Raw genomic sequence first — 19,557 nt, 5'->3', positions numbered from 1 at the left:
TGTGACAGTTATAGTTGTGTGCTCTTGCTTTCTCATTTACAGTTGTGCACAAGAATTGAGAGCTGGATTTGTCTGCACAGATCTACTTGTCTTTGGTAACTGGAAGCTGTGTGGAATAATTGATTTATGTTTTTGTTTTTTAATATTCAGTACATAGATTTTCAATCTCTGCTTGGCTTTAGTTTTGTTTTGCTGTAGAACCACTAGCTCAACCAGATTACGTTGGCAATAGGTAACATTTGGAGATTTAATAACTCCGGTTTCAGTGAGATTGAGGTAAGGGGTAGAACATTGAATTGCAATAAAGTGAAAACAAACATTTTACAGAAATGTTTTTGAGTTGGATACAACAACGAAAAACTGAAAGATGCCCAATACAAGATGCCACTAGAGTTGAGAGAAAGTGAAAGGTTTCATTTATTTTTTAAACATCCTGGGGGGGGGGAATCTAACTTGGGCAGGAGGTCTTGATTATCATGCAGATGGGCACCCGTGCTGGAGTGAAATGGCAGAAGTGCTGTTAGCATGAAACCAGGGGGATTATGATCACATTGAATGGTGAAACAGGCGCAGTAGGCTGTGTATGTATGGTCTTCTGCAATTTCTTGAGATCCTGTGGGAGAATTCATTACACTTAAAAGGCCATTATTTAGAATTGGACGTGCAAAAAAAACTGGCAGTGGAGCAGGCAGCATTAGATATGGAAAGGCAGAAAGACACAATTGCAGAGAATATTTTCTGAAATTTAGTTGGAAATATTGTTTGTTTTGCACTTGAATTGTTTCAACTACTCTGAACAGCATGTCCTTTCGCTCCCTCCGCTTCACAATTCAATCTTTTCTGGTGAAACTCACTTGAGTTTTTTTTTAAAAGTATTTTTGTTTCCTTTCAGGAAGAATAGATGCTGAGCATGTGATCAGTAAAAAGATGCAGCTCAAGCAAAAGGCTGAGGTAAGCTTTCCAATACCTTGATTAAACGGAGTTCCAACATAGTTGACTTTTAACTGTTTTCCCTTTCACCAGGAAAATTTAATGCAAATATCCATGACTTTGCTTAGCCAGTTGTGTTCAGATTTGCTGTTTCTAGGTTTGGGTAATTCAATGTTGTTAAATGAATTTGTTCATTTTCTGATGTTCCAAGTACAGTATTATGTGTTGAAAGTTGTTTCAGTTCTTCAAGCAAGTGGCTTTTCAATAAATGCAGTCACATACACAAAGCATTGAGGTTTGTTTTGTTGTCATACTGTTAATGATTGAGAAGCTGTAAAAACAGTCCGGTGCAAAATAAAATTCAGAAGTGACCATAGTGTTGAGAATGTGCAGTGGTCGTAGAGGCAGCATGGTGGCACAGTGCTTAGCACTGCTACCTCTCAGCGGGTTCAATTCCGGCTTTGGGTGACTGTGTAGAGTTTGTATGTTCTCCCTGTGTCTGCATGGGTTTCCTCCGGGTGCCCCGGTTTGCTCCCACACTCCGAAGTTGTGCAGGTTAGATGGATTGGCAGTGTTAAATTGGCCCTTAGTGTCCCAAGATTTGTAGGTTAGGGGGATGTGTGGTGTAAATATGTGGGGATGTGGCGGAGAGGTGGGCTTGGATAAGATGCTTTCTTGGAGAGTCAGTGAAGACTTGATGGGCTGAATAGCGGTCTCCTACACTAGGGATTCTATGGTTCTATTCTGTGGTCGTGTATTTGTACTGCATCTCCTTCTAGACAGGCAAACAAAAGTTCTGTGATCATCAAGGATATTGGAGGCTGTGGGTGGCAGTATCTGTTATTTCAACGTTTAAATTGTCTTCAGGTAGTGTCGGTTTCTGGGGTCACCCAGAGCCACAAACCATTGCATTTAATCTCTGTGGTATTAAAATATTGTACAAATGTCAGTGCTGAACCCAGTGTTTGCTTCAGTGATCTCTGCCTCCGAAGCTCATGTTCATCTATTCTTTATAGATGCTGCTACTTGCCATCACAAAGGTTGTGTTTTTTTTCCATGACGTGGGTTGATTTTTTAACAATTCTGTTGATGGGATGAGAGTATCACTGGCGAGGCTGGCATGTGTTGTCAATTCCTGATTCCCGTCGAGGAGGTGGCGGTGAGCTGCTGCTTCGGACTGCTGTAGTCCTTCTGGTTTATCCATCAGAGTGCTGGATTTGCTGTGATCCAGAATTTTGACCCACAGCAGTGAAGGAACAGTCACGCAGTATGTGGCTTGTCGAGGAACTTCCAGGTAGCAGTGTTCCCATGTGTCTCCTGCCCTTGTCCTTCTCAGTGGTAGGGGTCATGGGATTGGAAGGTGCTGTTGAAGGGGCCTTGGAGTTGCTGCAGTGTCTTGTAGATGGTACATGCTGTTACCACTGTGTGTCAGTGGTGGAGGGAAAGAATGGCATCCCATCCATAAGCAGTCAAGTGGGCTGCTTTCTCCTGGGTAGCGTCAAGCTTGTTGGAGCACCGTTCATCCAGGCAAGTGGAAGTGTTGACTTTTGCATTGTAGATGATGGACAGGCTCTCAAAAGTCAGGAAGTGCATTAATTCCTGCAAATCTTCCAACCTCTGACCTCTTCTAGCCACAACATTTATAATCAGTTCAGTTTCTAGTCAATGGCGACTCACAAGTTGTTGATAGTGAAGATATCAGCTATGGTAATGCCATTAATTGTCAAGGGGAGGTGTTTGGAGATGGCTATTGCCCACTTGTGTAGTTTGAATATTACTTGCTAATCAATGTTGAAAATAGTTTTATCTGCCATAGTCACTAATTTTGACTTGCTCAGTCCATCACTATAAATATGGTGCATGAAATTTGCAGGACGGGAAGAGGTTGGCATGGTGGCACAGTGGTTAGCACTGCTGCCTCAGGGCCAGGGACCTGGGTTCGATTCCGGCCTTGGGTGACAGTGCAAACCCAACACACACATTCTTCCTGTGTCTACGTGGGTTTCCTCCGGATTGCTCCGGTTTCCACCCATAGTCCAAAGATGTTTAGGTTAGATGGATTAGCCATGGTATGTGCATGGGGTTATGGGGACAGGGCAGAGCTGGGGGGCCTGGGTAAGATACTCTGGTGCAGACTTGATCGACCAAATGGCGGCCTCCTGCACTGTAGGGATCCTGAAGTCAGTCCCAACTTGTCTCTGCTGATATTTTCCACAAATGTCCTTCCATTCAATTCAGCTCATTTCACCCTCTTAATATATCCTTTCTTCATGTACTTTTCTAAATATATCTGCGCTATTCCTGTGAACCACACGTGATAGTTATTTCCACATTTTCACTATTGAGTAAGGACATTTCTCATGAGTACTCTTCTGTTAAAACTTCAGCTTAAATGTTTACATTGCAAAAATGGTTACTTCATTGGTTAGATGTCTGTAGCTGGAATGTGAACACAGCCAAATTTTCTCTGTCTTGTTGACTTGACAGTATGAATGTGAGGCTGATTGAAATCCGTGACAACATACGATAGTTCTAAGGAGGAAAAAGCACTTCGTTCCCCCTACCTGATTCAAAAAGAGACACTTGCACCTCTTTAAGAATAAGGTCTCTTCTGCCAGGATGTTGCCTGGGCTGGAGGGTTTCAGCTATGGAGAGAGGTTGGTTGGGCGGGGGTTGGTTTTCTTCAAGCACAGAAGGCTGAGGGGGAACCTGATTGAAATGTTCAAAATTATGAAGAACGTAGGTAGGGAGAAACTTTTCCCCTTAGAGGAGTCAATAACCAGGTGGCAGGAGATTTAGAAGGAATTTGAGGAAAAGCATTCCCACCCAGAGGATGGTGGGAATCTGGAACGCTCTGCAATAAAGGATGGTAGAGGCAGGAATCCTCACATTTAAGAAGCATTTAGAAATTTAAAGTTTATTTATTAGTTATAAGTAAGGCTTACATTAACACTGCAATGAAGTTACCGTGAAATTCCCCTAGTCGCCACACTCCGGTATCTGTTCAGGTCAATGCACCTAATCAACGCGTCTTGCAGACTGTGGGAGGAAACTGGAGCACCTGGAGGAAACCCACGCAGACATGGGGAGAACGTGCAAACTCCACACAGACAGTGACCCAAGCTGAGACTCAAACCTGGGTCCCTGGCGCTGAGGCAACAGTGCTAACCACTGTGCATCATGCTGCCTTTGTATGCTATGGTATTTTGAGTGCTGGCAAATGGGATTAGAATAGATAGGTGCTTGATGACTGATGCAGATGTGATGGGCCGAAGGACCTCTTTCTGTGCTATAAAACTCTGATTCTGTGCTGGAAATAGACCTGAAAGCAAATTGAGGCCGAAGAAACAGATTTTCTGTCAGAAAATTTGAGTGCTGAAGGGTGTACATCGTAATCCTTGACTGCTCAAGGACTGCATAATTAGAAGCGCTGACAAAATGTCTCAACAGTACAATGGCACTCAGTAACTGTTGCAAAGAAATAGAGAGGAAGTTGGGCAGACTGTGGATTTCTCTGATATCATTGATCCGTGCAGCAGTGCTGGCATCTATGCTGACCAATGCCAAACAAATTTGACCCTTGGGCTTTGACTCCTGCCTCTTTCACCCCCACCTTTCTGTTTCTGATTTTCTCTGCAAATGTGCTGATCCACAGTCGTCATTTTTGTCCGCTATGACAAGTAGAGGTTGTCATTGTATGCACATTGTCAGATAAGAAACAAGAAAATAGTCCAAATACTATCTTCAAAGTAACTTTGTTGTTCTGAACTCCAAAATGTGTTCAACTTGGTGCAGGATGGACATGAAATTTTTAAGAACTATCTATTCTTCTATTGATGTGCATTATATTCTAGCTTGCATTAATCTTTTTTAGTCAACTTTTGAAGAGACACCTTAATGGGCAGATGAAGGTGAATGAGGCTTTCCTGAAATGCATGTGGATCCAACCTGAAACTGTGGTTTAACTTTGTTAAGTTTGCCATTTGCAAAATGAGAGGATGAATCTAAATGTTGTAGTAGAGCTAGAGGTACAGCGATATTGGATAGGTTAGAAATAAATAGAAAGGAGGTGCTAAATATGTTTGTATTACTCGGAGGTAGCAGCCATCTGTTTCAGTTGGAATGTATCCTGTGTTGTTGAGGGAAGCTCTGGTGGAGCTATAAGTTCTGACTATAATCCTTTAACCCTCTTTGAATATTCCTATGATTCCAGAGGACTAGAGGATTGCAAATGATGCAGCCCTGTTCAAAAAAAGAAGATAAATTTGCTATTGCAGCCAATCAGCCGAACATCAGTGTTGGGATAGCTACCAGAGATTGTCAAGGGCAAAATTAATCCTGACTTGAAGCATGGGTTAATAAGGGGCAGGCAGCATGAATTTGTGGAAGGCGATTTATGTTTCACAAACTTGAATCTGCTCTTTGAAATAAGTCTTAATCAAGGTGGTATAATGGACGTATGTGCACTTGCAAAATGTATTTGCTAAACTACCTTGTGACAGAGTAATTTTGAAAATAGAAGCACATAGTGTTAAAATGATAATGGTAATGTGGATATGATATGGGCTAAGGTTTAGTCAGAAGTGGTGAAAGGATATTCTTCTGACTGTGGATAAGTATGTGTTCGGGTCCGTCAGGGATCTATATTGAGACCATTACTTTTCCTATTGTGCATTTAAATGATTTGGACTTGGGTACAGGGTGTACAATACTGAAGTTGGTTGGTCATGCAAACCTTAGCCATGCAGTAAATAGTGAACATAGTAGTAAAAGATTTTAGGAGAACATAGACTGGTGAAATTGGTGGACAGATTAATTTGGATTTGTGTGAGTGATGTACTTGGGAGAAATGGCATGGATAGACTGTAATCTAAATTATACTATTTGAGGTGAGTTGGTGTTTGTAAATCTTGATTCAATGGCAGGAAATGTTGATGAGTTGAATAAGTGTCTGTGATACTTGAATTTGTAAATGGGGGCAGTTCGGGACCAGATCAGAAACTCCCAAGGTATGTTGTGAAGTTAACCTAGACGCGAACATTTAGAATTTTGGCATGAGGTATTTGGCTCCAGGTATAGAATCCATAGAATCCCTACAGTGCAGAAGGAGGCCATTCGAGTTTGCACTGACCACAGTCCCACCCAGGCCCTATTCCCGTAACACCACATATTTACTCTGCTAATCCCCCTGACACTAGGGTCAATTTAGCATGGTCAATCAAACTAACCCGCACATCTTCGGACTGTGGGAGGAAACCAGAGCACCCAGAGGAAACGCATGCAGACACGGGGAGAACCTGCAGACTCCTCGCAGACAGTGACCCGAGGCTCAAGTTGAACTCTGGTCTCTGGTGCTGTGAGGCAGCATTGCTAACCAATGTGCCACCGTGCCGCCCAAATGATTCAATTGACCCATTTTATGAAAACAAGCTTTCTTTTAAGACCACAGTTACAATATAACAAAAATAAGTATCACAACTTTTACCAAATTAAATACTTAAACATGACAAGTTATAATTCTTAACAGCTAGCTATCTCTGTAGTTCCAATGTAAGCCGTATCCCCCATGGACATCAATCTCCTCTTTAGAATCAGTTAGCACCGATATGCTCACATGGATGCTAGATTTCCAGCCTCTGGAAATTTAACAGCCCTGGACAGAGATCGCTACTGCAGTTTCCAGAGAAGCAGAGCTCCAGAGAAATAAACATAGTCTCTAGTAGATCCCCAGACTTAAGAACCAGCAGCCCTGAGTCTTTCTCTCGCTCCCAAAAAGCAACTGAGCTTGATTCCTCTGTGTAAGCCTAGTTCCACCCAGTCACCTGATTTTCTGGTCAATCTATCTAATTAAGTCCTATGTTGCAAAACCCCAGGACAAGACACTAAAAACAGCAGAACAGCATTAGCTCAGATTAAAACAAACACCCTAGCAATTAGGAGCAATTATGTTGCTGCAGTAACAACAGAGGGCTGCCAGATACAGACAAAATAGCATTGATAATAAAACAATCCACTAAACTGATACTGCACGAAACAGGATCCAAATGCTTTTCTTAAAGGCACAGTATCATAGGGCACTGAATACAAGAACAAGGTAGTAAAGCTAAACCATTGCAATCACCTTGTAGACAACTACTTTGTACATTTATGGGGGGAAAAGGTGGGTGCACTTTACATTAGACAGCTCTTTCAAAGAGCCAGAACAGGCATGATGGGCCAAATAGTTTCCTCTTGTGCTATAAGATTATATGGTTCAAGTTGTGAGAGAGGATCTCTTGTGCCTTTTGCTAATGAAGCCTCAACATGCTTATCATTCTGACATGGGGACTTCTGACAACTTGAATCTTCAAAGGCTCATTGTCCTGCTTGTAATAAATGTCCAAAAAGCATCAGATTTGGACTGCAGAAAACTTGTTGATAATTCTTTAATGCTTTTTCTTTGAAAGAAGTCTGATGCTATGGTCCAACAGGAAGCACGCATTCACGGCCATTGCTATTTGTATCATTGACCTTAACATAGTTCTCTCTTTTTTTCAATTGCTGTCTCCATTTCCTGTTGCAGATGAAGTTGCGGTGGAAGCGGAGGGGAACAAAGGCTCCAGTTAAAAAACATTTCATGATAAATGACAGGACAGCACGGTGGCACAGTGGTTAACACTGCTGCCTCGCAGCTCCAGGGACCTGAGTTCTATTCTGGCCTTGGGTCACTGGAGTTTGCACATTCTCCCCGTGTCTGCGTGGGTTCCCACTGGGTGCTCTGGCTTCCTCCCACAGTATAAAGACGTGCAGGTTAGGTTGATTGGCCATGCTAAATTGACCCTTGGTGTCTGGGGGTTAGCAGGGTAAATAAATGTGGTTATAGGGATAGGGCCTGGGTGGGATTGTGGTCGGTGCAGACTCGATGGGCCAAATGGCCACCACCTGCATTGTAGGGATTCTATGATACATGGATGAAAAAGTCTATGAACTTGTACATCCAGAGACTTTATCCTACATTAAACTAACATTTTCACTTTCACAACTTTGTCGGGCATCCCATTATTCCTAGACCACTTTAACTCTAATTATTTCAAAGTTGTGTGGCATAGAAGATAAATATCTTCATACCACAGTTGTTAGATTTCACGTTTCCCTCAGGTCTGCATCTAAAAGATATCCAGGTCTTCTGTCTGACTTAAAATTTCTGTACCTTTCAACAAGCAAAATAATTCTTGTCTCAGACTCGTGATTCTGTGTGTGGGGCTTGTGACATCTTTGTGGCTCAACCTGGTCACATGTTGGTGTTGCAATGATTTGCTCTGTACTGTATGTGTCTCTGCTTGTTCCTTGTCAAATCCCCTGCTGGAAGAGGGCGCAGTTCCAGCTTTTCTGGTTCCGGAAGTTAACTATAGACAGTGTTTGTCGTATACAGTATTAGATTTATAACAGCTAATTTTGCAGAGTATTACAACAAAAACAATTCAGCATGCGCAATATTTGATAAGTTTGTAACAGTACTTCACCATGCATCACCAGTTTATTGTATTTGACAGAATATTTTAAATCTTCAATCATTTTCCCCCCAACTTGGACCAGATTTTCTCTTGGCTCTTGAAAGAAGTCTACTTTTACTGTATGCTTTCCTGAGATGTGCTTCCAAAAGTATTCTTGTATGTGCTTCTATGTCCTACAGATTATGGAGTTGTGAAATTGTGCATATATTGCTGGAAGTCAATTAGAACCTTTATTACTGTAATTGATAAGTGGAATTTGTATCCCTGTTCTATTGTTCTGTGCACCAAAAAATTATCCTTAGTCCCCTTTTCCTCACATGCATGTGGTGTTATCTCTAAGCCATGCCATGTCAATACATGGAAGTTTTCACATGTACCATAATGATACAGTTCTACCTCCACTCCAACTTGACCAATTCAACTCCGCTGTGCTGTTAGACTGCTTGTTCAACTTCCAGTCTTCAGTGAGATGCTATTTTCTTGCAACATGTGAAATTATCATGGAGGAAGTGGAAGTGGTAGAGACATTGAATAAATGCTTTTGTCGTCGTCATTGTAGAAAGCACTAATCATATAGCGGACATAGAGTGAGGAATGCAAGGTAATTGACATCAGAGAGAAAAATATTAAAGAAACTTAAGATACTCAAAGCTGACATCCCCAGGACCTGATGGCCTAGATCCTCTGATTCTCTGAAAGAGATGGTAGATGCACTGGTTATGATTTTCCAAATTATCTGAGATTCTTGGAAGTCGGCAAATTCCAAGAAATAAATGGTCGGAATTAGTAGCAGGCCATTCAGCTCATTGCGCCTGCTCTTCTATTCAATAAGATCTTGGCTGAACTGTTTGTGGCTTTAACTGCACTTTGGTGCACCTCTCCCTACTGCATAGCCCTTGATTTTCCTTCCTCATCAAAATCTAACTTGAGCCTTGAATATGTTTGATAACTCAGCTTCTACTGCTCATTAGCCTTTGGAATTATCTTTCCCAATGGGCCTCAGAAAAAAACTTCTCCTCATTGCCATCTGAAGTGGGAGAACCCTTATTTTGAAACTATGCCCGAGATCACGATCATGAGGGGAAACATCCTCTTTGCATCAACAATGTCAAGCCCCCTTTGGAATCTTTACTTTCAATAAGATCACCTCTCATTCTTCTAAACTCCAATGAGTTTCAGCCCAACCTGCTCAAGCTTTCTTCACGTGACAATCCTTTTACCCCCAACAATCTGACTGTGAACCTTCTCTGAGCTGCTTGACTTTTAACTTGTTGGGTAGATAAAGCAGAACCAGCAAATGTAGTATAGTTTGACTTCCACAAGGCATTCAGTAAGTGCCACATATAAGATTAACATGTAAGATAAGAGCTAATAGGGTTGAGGGTAATATATTAACATCACAAATAGGCACAGGAGTAGACTACTTGGCTCATCAAGCCTGCTTTGTCATTCAAGACGAACATTGCTCATCTCTGGCTTCAACTCTATTTTCCCCACTCACTTCCCATATCCATTAATTCCCGAAGAAACCAAATATCTGTCAATCCCAGCCTTGAATATATTCAATGGTAGAGCATTCACAACCCTTTGGGGTAGAGAATTTCAATGATTCACAACCCTTTGAGTGAAGAAATTATTCCTCATCTGTCCTAAATGATTGGCCCCTTAAACCAAGACTGTGCTCACGTATTTTAGATTCCCTGACCAGTGGAAAAAATCTCTGCTTACCATGTCAAGCCCCTTCAGGATTTTGTTGGTTTCGTGGGAACATATGAGCAGGAATAGGCCATTCGGCTATTGAGTTTCCTGTGCCATTCAGTATGATTACGACTTCAATATCTCTTTATCGCACTATCCCCATATCCCTTTACATCTATCAATCTCTGTTTTAAACATACCCAATGACTGAGCTTCCACATCTCAGAGAGGGTTGTGAATCTTTGGAATTCTCTACCCCAGATTAAAAGTATTTCTCCTCTCATCTTGATCCCAAGTGTCTCCCCCACTTCTTTTGAAATTGTCCTTGGTTCTAGATTCCCCAACCTGGGGAAACATCTTTTCTGCATCTACTCTGTCTATCCTTTTAAATATTTTGTAGGCTTCAGTGAGATCACCCCTCATTTTTCAAAGTTATAATTAATGCAAGTCCTCTTCATAAGACAGTAACACCATCCTGGGAACAAGTCTGATGAATCTTCAAGATAAGAAGACCAAAATTGCTCTGTGCTTCAGATGCAATCTAACCAAGGTTCTATACCAGTGGTGGGCAATCTAAACTAGTGCGTGGGCCACATGAGTGACCTTCCTTCCTTCAACTTGATGGGTCGCAAGATTGAAAACGGGCATGTTTACTCAGTGACCCTTGAATAAGACTGAATGCGTTTAATACATACCGAACATTTCATAAGTTATCGAAAAATGTGTACATTAGTCGAACTGTCATCAACTTCAGGTGGTAAAAACAAAAGATGTATTTATACTTAATTGGATGCAGAGGGAGTGCATGGTGTTCTCAGTGTTGTGTGCAATCAACACACACCTCACTTCATATGACCTTACTTTGTGTGTATCACTTCAGTTATGCTGGCAGGAAAAAAGTTGCGTGGATGGAAACCAGCAGAATGTGGCGATTCTGCAGTGGGAACAGTCAATAAAAATGTCTTGTGGGCCGCAGTCAGAACCTTTCTGTGGCCCCTGGGTCACAGTTTGCCCACCATTGTTATATACAATTGAAGTAAGACCTCGCCACTGCTGCACTCTAATGTAACCTAATGTAGTCCTTCCTAGTTGCTTCCTGCACCTGCATGTTAGCTTTCAGTGACTCATTGACAAAGACAATGAGTTCCCTTTGTATATCTACTCTTTCTAATCTCTTGTATAAGAAATACTCTGCACATTGTTCCTCCCACCAAAGTGGATAAACTCATGTTTTTCCACATTCCACACAGGTGGAGAAGGTGGTGAAGAAGGCATATGGTATGCTTGCCTTTATAGGACGGGGTATAGAGTATAAAAGCTGGAGTCTGATGATGCAGCTGTATAGAACACTGGTTAGGCCACATTTGGAGTACTGCGTCCAGTTCTGGTCGCCGCACTACCAGAAGGACGTGGAGGCGTTAGAGAGAGTGCAGAGAAGGTTTACCAGGATGTTGCCTGGTATGGAGGGTCTTAGCTATGAGGAGAGATTGGGTAAACTGGGGTTGTTCTCCCTGGAAAGACGGAGAATGAGGGGAGATCTAATAGAGGTGTATAAGATTATGAAGGGTATAGATAGGGTGAACAGTGGGAAGCTTTTTCCCAGGTCGGAGGTGACGATCACGAGGGGTCACGGGCTCAAGCTGAGAGGGGCGAAGTATAACTCAGATATCAGAGGGACGTTTTTTACACAGAGGGTGGTGGGGGCCTGGAATGCGCTGCCAAGTAGGGTGGTGGAGGCAGGCACGCTGACATCGTTTAAGACTTACCTGGATAGTCACATGAGCAGCCTGGGAATGGAGGGATACAAACAATTGGTCTAGTTGGACCAAGGAGCGGCACAGGCTCGGAGGGCCGAAGGGCCTGTTTCCTGTGCTGTACTGTTCTTTGTTCTTTGTTATTATATTCTATGTTCTTGCCCACTCACAGTCTGCTAAAATCCCTTTCAAACTGCTTTGCAGCTTGCTCGCAATATGCATTCTCACCTGGCTTAGTGTCATTCGTGAGCTTGGAATGCGATTTCAGTGAGACTGCCTCTCATTCTTCTAAACACCAGAGAACGTTAGCTCAATTTATTCAGCATCTCATTGTAGGACAATCTCCTCATCCCAGGGACCAATTTTGTGGAACTTTGCTTTGTTGCCTCCAATGCAAGTATATCCTTTGTTAAATGCAAAGACCAAAATACACACTATTCCAACTGTGGTCTCACCAAAGACCTGTGTAACTGTAGCAAGACTTTTTTATTCTTGTACTCCAACCCTCTTGCGCTAAAGTCCTCCTGACTCAGAAGTGAGGGTATGGATTGTGAAGAGAAAAATTGTTCCAATTATAGCATCTGTTATCTCCTCTATCTGCAGGAAATGACTGATGCAGGTTGAAGTCTTGTGATATTACTCATTCTGAGTGTTGACTATAAGTGGTCATTCAAACTTGCCCCCGAGTTGGAACTGGGTGGGATATGTGGCTGGACTCGCAGTGAACTTCTGTTTACTCAACAGGGTCTACATAAACACACACTGACTGCTGTAGCAACTTTCCGGTGTCCAAGTGAACTGCAGCAGTATTCGTGACTGGAAATATAAGAACATCTCTCGCTTAAAGAAGGGTGATCTTGGCAGCAAAATTAAGTTAGTAGGGAATTAATGCATAATGCTTCCAGGAGTGTGGTCTCCAGTTGTGATTGTTGGTGGAATTATCCAATCATTTCGATTCTGGGCTGGAAATAATTGTCACCATATGCAACCTGAACTTGCTCACTATAGTGCTGCTGTATCGATGTAATTATGTATTGGTTGTTTGGAGTGTCATGGCTAATTCTGTAATATCTATGTATGCTTTAGCCGAATTAGGGGAAAGATTTGTGGACAGTATATTATCATATTCACATGATGGTTCAGTTGATCTGCGTGCGACACTCCATGTAGAGACTATTTGTTATTTTTGTTTCCTTGACTTAGCTGTTCCAATGTACTTCTGGTTGGTCTCCCATGCTCTATCCTTTGTAAACTCTGTCCTGGTCCATTCTTGCACAAAGTTATGCTCGCTGACCTAATGGTTTAGCAACAACCTCATGTTTAAAATTCTTATCCTTTTCATATTTATCTGTGCCTTGCCCTCCCTTTAGCTAATCTCTGCCAGCCCCAGAACCTTGAGATAACCGTATTTAGCGAATTCTAGCCTTGTGGTCATCCCCGATTTTAATTGCTTCACTGCTGCTGAAATGCTAAGCTCTGCATTTCTCTCCCTAATCCTCTCTGCCTTTAGCTCTCATTTAAGACATTCCTTGAAACTTAACTGCGGGAAAATTTTTGCCCATTTTCCTTAATATTGTCTTTTTTGACTCGTGTCAAATATTCCTTTATAACACACCTGCGAAGTTTTATTACATTAAAACCATACGCATTCTATTTATTGACATGTTCCATTTTTAACTTTTTAATATAGCAAATGAAGACAGACCTGTTGAAGCAGTTTGATTTTCAATTTAACCATTTTGTGGATAATCTGATCGATGAATCAACCACCCTGGACTCCTCTGATTCTCCTTTCTTAAGTTCATCAGTGAATAAAGAGCAGTCAACTGTGGCTCACAGGTAAGGAATTAAGGAGCATATATACTATTGTTGCTTGTAGAGGTCACATCAAAAGTTAAGGGGTCATACAACAGCACAGAAGGCTGCCGTTTGACCCATCCAGTCCTTGATAGCTTTCTGCATGAGCAACTTGGCAAGTCCTATTATCCTCCCCTTTCCCCACAACATTGTATATTATTTCCCTTTGTGCATTTATCTAGTTCCCTTTGAAAACCATGATTGAAGTTGCCCCCACCACCCTTTTGGTTAGAGCATTCCTGATCATAATCGATTTTCCTCATCTTGCTTTTTGTTCTATTCACAATGAACTTAAATTGGTGTCCTCTGGTTCTCAAACCTGTCAATGGGAACAGTTACCAGCTATCTACTGTCTAGATTCCACTTAATTTTTAACACCTCTACCAACTTTTCCTCTCATCCTTCCTGCTCTGAGGAGAATAACCTCAGGTTCACCAAACTGTCTAATTCACATAATTCATAACTGGTATTTGTGTCAGTGCCGTGCATTTGTGTTGATGGATGTTCAAAGTAGTGTGGTTGAAATTTGGTTTAACCTTGGGTTTTCTGGAGGCCAAGTATCGCCAAAGACTTCAGCCAATGCAAAGGCTCATGAAAGCCAGTGTCTCGGTTAAAGACGTATCTTTGTTGACCAACGATCGATGGGAGAATGAGTATTGGGCAGTCCAATGCCTCTCTGGAAGAGAAGGCCTTGAAGTATTCCAATAGCTCTGAGGTTCCAATGCTTTGTACAGATCAATTATTCATTTCATTCGTTACAAACCAGTCATTTTCAATACAAATCAATTGTTGTTAATACCTGTCACATACTTTAGCCAATTGCATTTTACCCTCTGATCTCATGAGATTTCATTGGTCCGTAGCATCCGGACCCTTCCTCCCCCTATTGCTGATGTTTCTTCCTGCATTGCCAAGCAAAACCTGACACTTAGCTACACTTAGCTACAAAAGTCAATGGCCGAACAAGATATTCTCATGTCTGAGAAGACCTGGCTTATCTGGACAGCATGCACAACCCTATTCATAAAGGGGCTCTGAGAATCTTACTGCTAGTAACTTTTGCTGATAACTTGCACATTCTATGGTTTCATTGTTCCAAAGAATGTGGTTCTGTCTGGTAAGGCTTCATCCCATCATCCCTTTCAGCAGCCTGCCTTTGGCTAAAGTATACAGTTATTTAAAAAAAAATACAGCTAATAAATTTTAAAATACCAAAATACATGTTTCAATCAAAAACCTTCGTTCAAATCTCATACTTGGTTAAATCTCTCTTACTGTGTTCATACTGTTTTCATGTAGACAGTTCCCCTGTTAGACTGAGCGTCTAATCTGAGGTCACTTCACTTATTGCTGGTACTTTATTAGTGACTTAAATTGCTGATTATTTGAAATTTCTCGAACTTACTATGAATTTCTTCAACAGAAATGTAAACCTATAGTTAGAATTATGCTGTTTGTATGTGTGGGGTTGGCTCCATTCAAACTGTACTCCCATTGTGCTTAGAGAGGCTATAGTGTGAAAAGTAAATCCGCTGGCAAAAGCATTAATTTGTTGCTTTGCAACTGGGAGCACCTTTTAATGTAGGATGGCCTTTTGAGTGTCATTTTAGCTGAATTCATTTGTAGTTGGAGATAGGAAGCTGGAGGGTGAACATTTCCAGAAGAAAGGTTTGACAGGATAAGGGGGCTGCAAAAAGGCAGACAAAGTCCAGGCAACCAGGGAATTAGAACAGAAAGGATGCCTTTGGAAGATTGGAATGAAGGGAACAGAGACCCCAAGAGGTTGAACAAGGCACTGTTCAGGAGAATTCAGGGAAAGCAGATAGTATTCTAAATTAAAGAGACAGTTGAAGTAACCAGATTTAGAGTGGGAAAGCAGACTTGAGAGAGAAATCAAAAGTTTGGTGTCATCTTAGTGGAGTCTGGGATTTGATTAGTTAAAGCAGCTGTGAAGAGTTTGTGCAACAGTCAAACCAAAGGAAACCTGAAAGGGGAGATGTCAAATTTGGAAGCGAATTGTTGATGGAAGTTGCTGAGGGAAAGTATTATTTAAAAGGATTTGAAAGCGTGTCACTTTTAGGAGTGGAGTTTGGGAACTCTTGTAACGGTCAACTGGGGGGAATTGTGAAAGAACTCGATGGAAAATTGGTTGAGTGGCATTGGCCTTTTGTTTGAGTGGAGGGTGTCTGACCACAGCCAGCCTGTGTGTTTAAAGGGACAGAATGTTACTGAGAACATTGTCACTCAAGGGTATACTTTGTCACCTGTGTTAACCTTAAAATCTATATGTTTTGTGAAGCTAATACGGGACTAAACGAGTATTGCATCATAATGAACTTTTTCATGTTGAATAAATGTTAAAACTAATTAGCAGTCATGTAACACGCCCTCCATCTTTTAAAAAAGAGTAAAAATGATGGTCTTTTAAGTTCAGGTTCCAATCTGGGATCTTCCAGTCCAATTATAACATGAACTGTAATCATAACACTTGATATCATGTGGAGTGAATTGAATTGGCTGAAGACTGGTATCTGTGCTACTGGGAACCTCTGGACAAGGCCAAGATGGATGATCCAGTCAGCACTTCTGGCTGAAGCTATTGTGAATCTTCAGCCTTACTTTTGCACTTGTGCTGAGCTCCTCCATCATTGAGGATGGGAATGTTTGTGGAGCCTCCTCCTGCAGTTCATTGTTTAATTGGCCACCACCGTTCATGACTGGGTATGGTAGGACTACAAAGCTTCGATCTGATGCATTGGTCGTTGAATTGCTGAGCTCCATCTATTACTTGCTATTTATGCTGTTTGGCACATAAGTAGTCCTGTGTTGTAGTTTTGCCAGGTTGATACCTCATTTTTAGGTATGCATGGTGCTGCTCCTTGATGCCTCCCTGCACTCTTTGTTACCAGAACAGATGCTTTCTTCAGGATCTATGGAGAGATGGTTGCATGAAGAATACTGTAAGGTGTACAAAGAGTGTAACATAGATATTTATCGTCTGAAATGGGAATGAGTTCATGTTAACCTTGAGTCATGACATTATTTCAGTTGGGGTTGATTGTAATTGAAGGCTTATTAAGTTAAGTTCTAATTAAATGCATCTTGTTACAGACAAACAAGGGCACCCCCAGAGAAGGGAAAGCATTTCATATCTCGGCGATCTCTACTTGAGTAAGTATGCTTTTTAAATGGGTGACCCACCATTGTCATTTTACAAATCTTTGCAGCAGAAAGTACAGCTACCAAATATTGGCAAGGTTAGATTGGAAATTGAAATGGATCTGATTTCAACTCTTGTCTGCTTAATTGTCTTGATCTTGAATTTCTAAACTTGTGCTTAAGCAATTGGTGTTGTTTTCCCTTCTGTGAGTCACTTAAAGTTTTGTCAATGCAGCTGCATTGCAACAGTTCTCAAAGTAAATGTTTTTCTCTGTCCCTCTCCCTCAGTGAGCTGTTCCAAGTGAATCACATCCGAACCATCTATCACATGTTCATCGCTTTACTCATCTTGTTTATAGTCAGTACACTGGTGATGGACTTCATTGATGAAGGAAGGTAAGGATTTGGGAACAGAAGTGAGGGCAGTAAAGACAAACATCGTCTCAAGTATATTTCCAAACAATTTTGCCTGTACCATTAAATAGGAGCTCAACAAGTGAAAATGCTGAGTGTCAAATGGGTGCTTTTCTGGTTGGCAGATGGTAACTAGTGGCGTGCCGCAGGGATCGGTACTGGGGCCTCAACTATTTACCATTTATATAGATGATCTGGAGGAGGGGACTGAGTGTAGGGTAACAAAGTTTGCAGACGACACAAAGATAAGTGGAAAAGTGAATCGTGTGGAGGGCGTAGAAGGTCTGCAGAGAGATTTGGACAGGCTGAGTGAGTGGGCGAGGATCTGGCAGATGGAGTATAACATTGACAAATGCGAGGTTATTCACTTTGGAGGAAATAATAGCAAATTGGATTATTATCTAAATGGAAAAAGATTGCAACATGCTACTGTGCAAAGGGACCTGAGGGTCCTTGTGCATGAGACGCAAAAACCCAGTCTGCAGGTGCAACAGGTGATCAAGAAGGCAAATGGGATGTTGACCTATATCGCAAGGGGGATAGAATATAAAAGCAGAGATGTCTTGCTGCATCTGGACAGGGCATTGGTGAGGCCACAGCTGGAATACTGTGCGCAGTATTGGTCCCCTTATTTTCGGAAGGATATATTGGCCTTAGAGGGAGTGCAGAGAAGGTTCACCAGGTTGATACCAGAGATGAGGGGTGTTGATTACGAGGAGAGACTGAGCAGATTGGGTTTGTACTCATTGGAATTTAGAAGGCTGAGGGGGGATCTTATAGAAACCAAAAGATAATGAAGGGGCTGGATAGGGTAGAGGTGGAGAGATTCTTTCCACTTAGAAAGGAAGCTAGAATTAGAGGGCACAGCCTCAAAATAAAGGGGGGTCAGTTTAGGACAGAGTAGAGGAGGAACTTCTTCTCTCAGAGGGTGGTGAATCTCTGGAATTCTCTGCCCACTGAAGTGGTGGAGGCTACCTCGTTGAATATGTTTAAATCACGGATAGATGGATTCCTGATCGGTAAGGGAATTAGGGGTTATAGGGATCAGGCCAAGATCAGCCATGATCTTATTGAATGGCGGGGCAGGCTCGAGGGGCTAGATGGCCTACTCCTGCTCCTATTTCTTATGTTCTTATAAACCACAAGCTACAATGGCATGTAACTTGCTTGAGGGTTAGTTTGTTTGTTACACTTCATACAGGCAGCTATTTTTACCTTGTAGGTTAATTTCTTTTTATATCTTGATGCTGCTTTTAAAATGGATGTTGAGGCCAGCTGTAGCATTCTATTAACTTGTCGACCTGGCCTAGAGGACTTGGGTGGGATCTATATGACTAAGTGTCAGATCAGACAATGTAGCCACTAACTGGTGGAAGCTACATACCCGTTCTAGTGAATGCATTATTTTTATATGTTACCATAAAACTGGTATTAAGTTTGGGTAGCGGAAATCAATTTTTCAGTTCGTAAATTTGATACAATGGCAGTTGTCTGTAATGGTTTATGTTAACTTATACAGTCCTCTTTAAGATTGTAGCTCATGATAGTATTGTGAATTACACAGTATCATGGTCAAACGTTGACAACTGCAGACCTGTCGTGGGTGCAGATAATTGGTGCAGCTTGAGGTGCTGAAGTAAGAATATCGAATGGAATGCATGTTGGCATGAAATTCAAGTGTATTGGTTTAGGTGTCCTCCTTTATTTTTATCATACATTCTTGGGATGTTACATTGCAGCAAGGCGTGCATTTCTTGTCTCTCCCAAGTTGTGTTGGTAAGGTTGAGGTAAGCTGATGGAACTGCTTGACCAGTAGATTTAAGAACCGGTTTTTGCAATAATACTGTGAACAGATTTTTGATAGGCATCGCATACATTCATTGTGTTTTTTTTTCCCTTTTGTAGGCTGGTCCTTGACTTCGACCTATTGGTTTATGCCTTTGGGAGGTTTCCAATTGTCATTTCCACCTGGCTCTGTATGTTCTTGTCTACACTCCTCATTCCATATGGACTGTTTCTGCAATGGGCATTCGGATACCAGACCTCGAAACGCAAAGTTTTACAGACAGTGTTCTATGGTGCATTGTTTTTGTTTTTCCAGATAGTAGGGCTGTGGGCTGCCCCGGTTTACACAGTCATTCATTTCCGTCTACCTCCAGCCTCCCGCTTCATTGTTATATTAGAACAGGTGAGTGACTTTGGGCTTTTTTTTTGTGGTGTTTTATCTTATAGGGTCTTTGATGTTGGTAAAT

General features: G+C 41.7%; 1 protein-coding gene across 1 annotated transcript in view; it reads left to right on the top strand.

Annotated features, from left to right (window-relative positions):
* Positions 1-19,557, top strand: part of soat1 (sterol O-acyltransferase 1) — a 66,937-nt gene that overhangs the window by 31,577 nt on the left and 15,803 nt on the right. Inside the window, exons 3-7 of the mRNA XM_078218301.1 lie at positions 893-951; positions 13,566-13,714; positions 16,844-16,903; positions 17,180-17,287; positions 19,211-19,493. Of these exons, the coding sequence (XP_078074427.1) occupies positions 893-951; positions 13,566-13,714; positions 16,844-16,903; positions 17,180-17,287; positions 19,211-19,493 (659 nt within the window). The remainder of the gene's footprint in view (positions 1-892; positions 952-13,565; positions 13,715-16,843; positions 16,904-17,179; positions 17,288-19,210; positions 19,494-19,557) is intronic.

Source organism: Mustelus asterias, chromosome 8 (assembly GCF_964213995.1).
Source record: "Mustelus asterias chromosome 8, sMusAst1.hap1.1, whole genome shotgun sequence".
Classification (NCBI taxonomy): Eukaryota; Metazoa; Chordata; class Chondrichthyes; order Carcharhiniformes; family Triakidae; genus Mustelus; species Mustelus asterias.
Note: the sequence above shows the minus strand (reverse complement) of the source record. Positions and strands in the feature narration are given on the sequence as shown.